This window comes from Cajanus cajan, chromosome 8 (assembly GCF_000230855.2).
Source record: "Cajanus cajan strain Asha chromosome 8, NIPB_CcT2T_4, whole genome shotgun sequence".
NCBI lineage: Eukaryota > Viridiplantae > Streptophyta > Magnoliopsida > Fabales > Fabaceae > Cajanus > Cajanus cajan.
This window is the reverse complement of record NC_138524.1, coordinates 48,650,116-48,654,042: the sequence shown is the minus strand read 5'-3', so window position 1 is coordinate 48,654,042 and position 3,927 is coordinate 48,650,116. Positions and strand designations below refer to the sequence as shown.

At 32.2% G+C, this 3,927-nt stretch overlaps 1 protein-coding gene across 2 annotated transcripts; it reads right to left on the bottom strand.

Moving 5' to 3' along the window:
* Positions 1 to 1,454: 1,454 nt before the first annotated feature.
* LOC145950939 (multiple organellar RNA editing factor 8, chloroplastic/mitochondrial) lies at positions 1,455 to 3,554 on the bottom strand. Of its 2 annotated transcripts, XM_083062904.1 has the most exons (3): positions 3,101 to 3,554; positions 2,947 to 3,012; positions 1,455 to 1,801 (listed from the first exon to the last, which is right to left on the bottom strand). In XM_083062904.1, exons 1-3 carry the CDS (start codon positions 3,180 to 3,182, stop codon positions 1,725 to 1,727), a joined length of 225 nt encoding a protein of 74 aa, XP_082919030.1. In that variant the 5' UTR covers positions 3,183 to 3,554; the 3' UTR covers positions 1,455 to 1,724. The 2 variants fall into 2 exon arrangements, 1 of the variants encoding a protein (XP_082919030.1); XR_014428765.1 differs by lacking the exons at positions 2,947 to 3,012; positions 3,101 to 3,554 and adding an exon at positions 2,132 to 2,938.
* Between the last annotated feature and the right edge of the window lie 373 nt (positions 3,555 to 3,927).

Below are 3,927 nucleotides of genomic sequence, written 5' to 3'. Positions count from 1 at the left end.
TTTCAAAAAGGTTATTATTATTATTATTAGATGGTATTTGGTCATAATTATTTTAATAATTATAGAGGAATATTATTTTGTACGTTTCAAATAATTATTATTTTGGACAGTTATTTTGTACGTATTAAATAAGTATTTTTATTAGCATTTTTAAATAAATATTTATATGTTTTAAGAGAAGGTTGATTTTATATGATATTTTGTTATTGAAATTATATTATTATATTTAGGGTCAGAAATATATTATTATTATAGAGAAAAAATATTTTATAATATACATGTATTTATTTTATTTAATTATTTTGAGGAAAATTAGAAGTGGGTCAGAAGAGAAGGAAAATGGGTTGGGTTGACCTAGTCCAATGGATTAATTTTAAGAAAGGAGTCAGGTGGTGTTAACCCTATCTGCCTCATTTGCGTTCTGAAGGGTTAGGGAAAAAAAGAGGAGAAACAAAGAGCTCTAAGGAAGAGTACTCAGGAACGATCTTAGATCACACCAAGACCATTCATCTTCTGCTCATCCAGGTACGGGGGGATGGGTTTCTTCATATGTGAATATAGGGGTGTCACTACTAGAAAAATTAAAATTAGAGAGGGAACAAATCCGTCACTAAATTTGATAAAATCCGTCACAAATCAATTAGTGACGGAATTTGTGACGGAAATGATTCCGTCACAAAATTTGGCGTCACAAAATATTTAGTGACGGATTATTTTCTCCGTCACAATTAGTGAAGGAATTAAGGCATCACAAACAGTATAATTTCCGTCACTAATTTCTAATAATAAATGTTTAGAAATTAATAAAAATCCGTCGCAATTTGTGAGGGATTAAATCCCTCGCAATTTGTGAGGGATTAAATCCGTCACAAACTATGATGACTTTAATTAAGTAGAATCCGTCACAATTTGCGAGGGATTAAATCCCTCGCAACTTGTGAGGGATTAAATCCGTCACAAACTGTGATGACTTTAATTAAGTAGAATCCGTCACAATTTGTGACGGATTTTATCCGTCACAATTTGCGACGGATTTTATCCGTCACTAACTGGGATGAATCCCTCACTAACTGTTGATGACTAAATTTGAGGAAACCATTGTTTTTAAGAGTCTGGTAATCGATTACCTATACATGTAATCGATTACCAGACAATGAAATTTGAAATTTACTTATTAAAATGTTCTCTGGTAATCGATTACCAAGTCTTGTAATCGATTACCAGAGCCTATTATTCTGGACTAAACAATAACATTTGTCTTCTGAAATTTAATAACAAGTAACTAAGTGTGCTATATAATCCCATCAGATGCAAACAATCATTGAAAAATGCATTTATAGTATGTTAATGGAACAATTATTGATTCAAGATCTTGCGTATTTAATTTGTACAATTAATCAACTGTATATAATAACTCATTACTATTTTCCAACATATTATATTTTATTCTAAGACTATTCATGAACAATTGTTGACTAAAATATATTTTTTTTTCATTCGAATACAGTGCAGAATAAAGTTTTTAGTAATACATAATACAAAATTATAATAAACTAATTTTTAAATTTATGTACATTATCACATTAAAAAAACTGTATGCTAATCTAAGATAGAGTTTTTTACTCAATGAGACAAGGAAGTTAACACTCAGTTGTACATTTTGGAAGATTTGTTTTTCCTCCATGCTAACATTCCCCACAGCTACTCCCATGCAGAGCACCTTCTTAAGCTGGAATAGCCTTACTCTCATTAACCTTTGACTCGAGAGTTTCTTGGTGAGTCACAAGTGTTGGGAACTTCCCTGCAAAGTGGTGCAAAATATCAGAATTAGGTTCAGCTAAAGCAATATTGAAATCAGAAACCCAAAATATAACAATTCTAAAAAGCAGGGAATCAAATTAAAAGCAAGGGATAGTAGAACCAATTCAAAAGGATAACCAAAGCCACTTAAAAAAATTATGTAGTTAGTGTTTAAAAACATCCAAGTAAATAAAATATAGCGCAATGTGACCAGAAATTAACAAGAACACAGCAATGTATTATGTGAACTGATCAGAACAAGCAAATCTCCAAGTACACTCTAGAACATCCAAGAGGATCAAAATCGTAAACCCAAAACAATAAAACGTGCCTGCCTTGTTGAGACCAGGTCCCAAGAGACGAGGAATTTGCTTGATCCTGCCACCATCTTGTTAAACAGCTGCTAGCAGTGCTATAACATTCTAAATTCTTGCATAAATAATCATTTGAAATGACAATAGTACTTGAAAGCAAACTAGAGAATAACTTGGAGTTCAAATTAGGTTAATAGGTGAGCTTCCAACACAACAAAAGTACCAATCCAATTGCTAGATGTTAAAAAAATTGAACTTGACAGTTAACTATGTGTACGTTTCACTTTTAGAGATGTTGCAAATATAGTTACTCGATCGTTAGATAATTGATATGCATAAAGGCCAAGAATTAATCATCCAAGTACCTAAAGTTACCTTTGAAAAATAAGCAATTTTCTAAATTTATGCTATCACAAACAAGCACATAATGCAACTGCTAGTTGTAGAATAAACTACAATGATACTCAACTCGAAGCTATAGAAAAAAGGAAAATTGTGTGAGGATGTATCTAATGAAAAAGTTATTTTGACTAGTGAGGGAAACCAATTTTAACCATACAACTACAAATGGATGATTGAAATTAATAGGTCACATGATCATCCCAAAAAGTACATGATTTTTATAATTTAAACTTAATCACTCATGATAAAGATTTAATGGCCAATACCTGTTCCTGTCAATCACACACACAAAAATATCATCGATGTCTCTCATAGCAGTATCATAAGCTTGGCGGTTCAATATCTTAGACAAGTCAATTTCAAAATATGAGGCACCACTAGGCCCTAAGGTAACTACAATAAAGCACGGTGACATAACAAGAAATTTTACCTCCATAATCCTTCTCCTTGACATTCAAATAAGAATCAGGAACCACCCACCGAACTCCCGACAATTCTGCATTTCCAAAAAACCCACAAACCGAATAAACCCTCACTAGCACAAAACACATGCAAAACACTTAAAGCTCAAAAACAACATATACCTTTAATCTTGTAAGAAAGCTCTTGAGACACAAGCGCACCAAACGCAAAGTAGTGCCTAGTCGAAACAGAATATATCTTCATCCGGGCTTCCTCTTCACTGCAAAAACCAAACCAACCACACTAAATAATCAAAATCCAAAACCCACAAGATGCATATTTTACATCGGTTCTACATCGGTTCTCTCACTATTAGCCAAATAGAAGTCATTTTCAATTTTTAGTTTTCTATTTCTACCTAACCCATGATTTTTAAAGTTAAAATACGAAAAATTTTGAATGGATAATTGAATTATAATAATAGTACTAAAAATCAATTTCTATCTTAGTATTGATTAAAAGTTTCCTCTGAGTATTATTTACCTATAGTTCCACCCAATTCAATAACACAAACATCAGCTGGCCCTTCTTTCCCATCAACTGGTATCTTTGCAACACGTTCTATCCACTCTTGGATAGCATATGTATTGTGTGGAGCAACCTACAAACAAAGGAAAAGCAAAATGAAATCAAGGCACCAACAACAATTACAAAAGCTTCAAAGAGGAGAAATCAGAATCAGAATGATTAAACATACCTGAACAGTCTTTCCAAGATAATCTCCTCTTCTCACCTTCTCAATAATAGACTACAAACATTCATAATAAAATAACCATTAAGAAACATCAGGAAAAGCTAGTTAGAAATATTAAATACGAATCATTCATAGCCTTCTAAGTTCTACTAACAGTTTAAGCTTTTGCAAAGTTAGGCCTTTCAACCATACAGTTAAGTGTCCAATACTTTACACCCCTGTTCCACAGATTAAATTAATTTTCATCTCAAGATA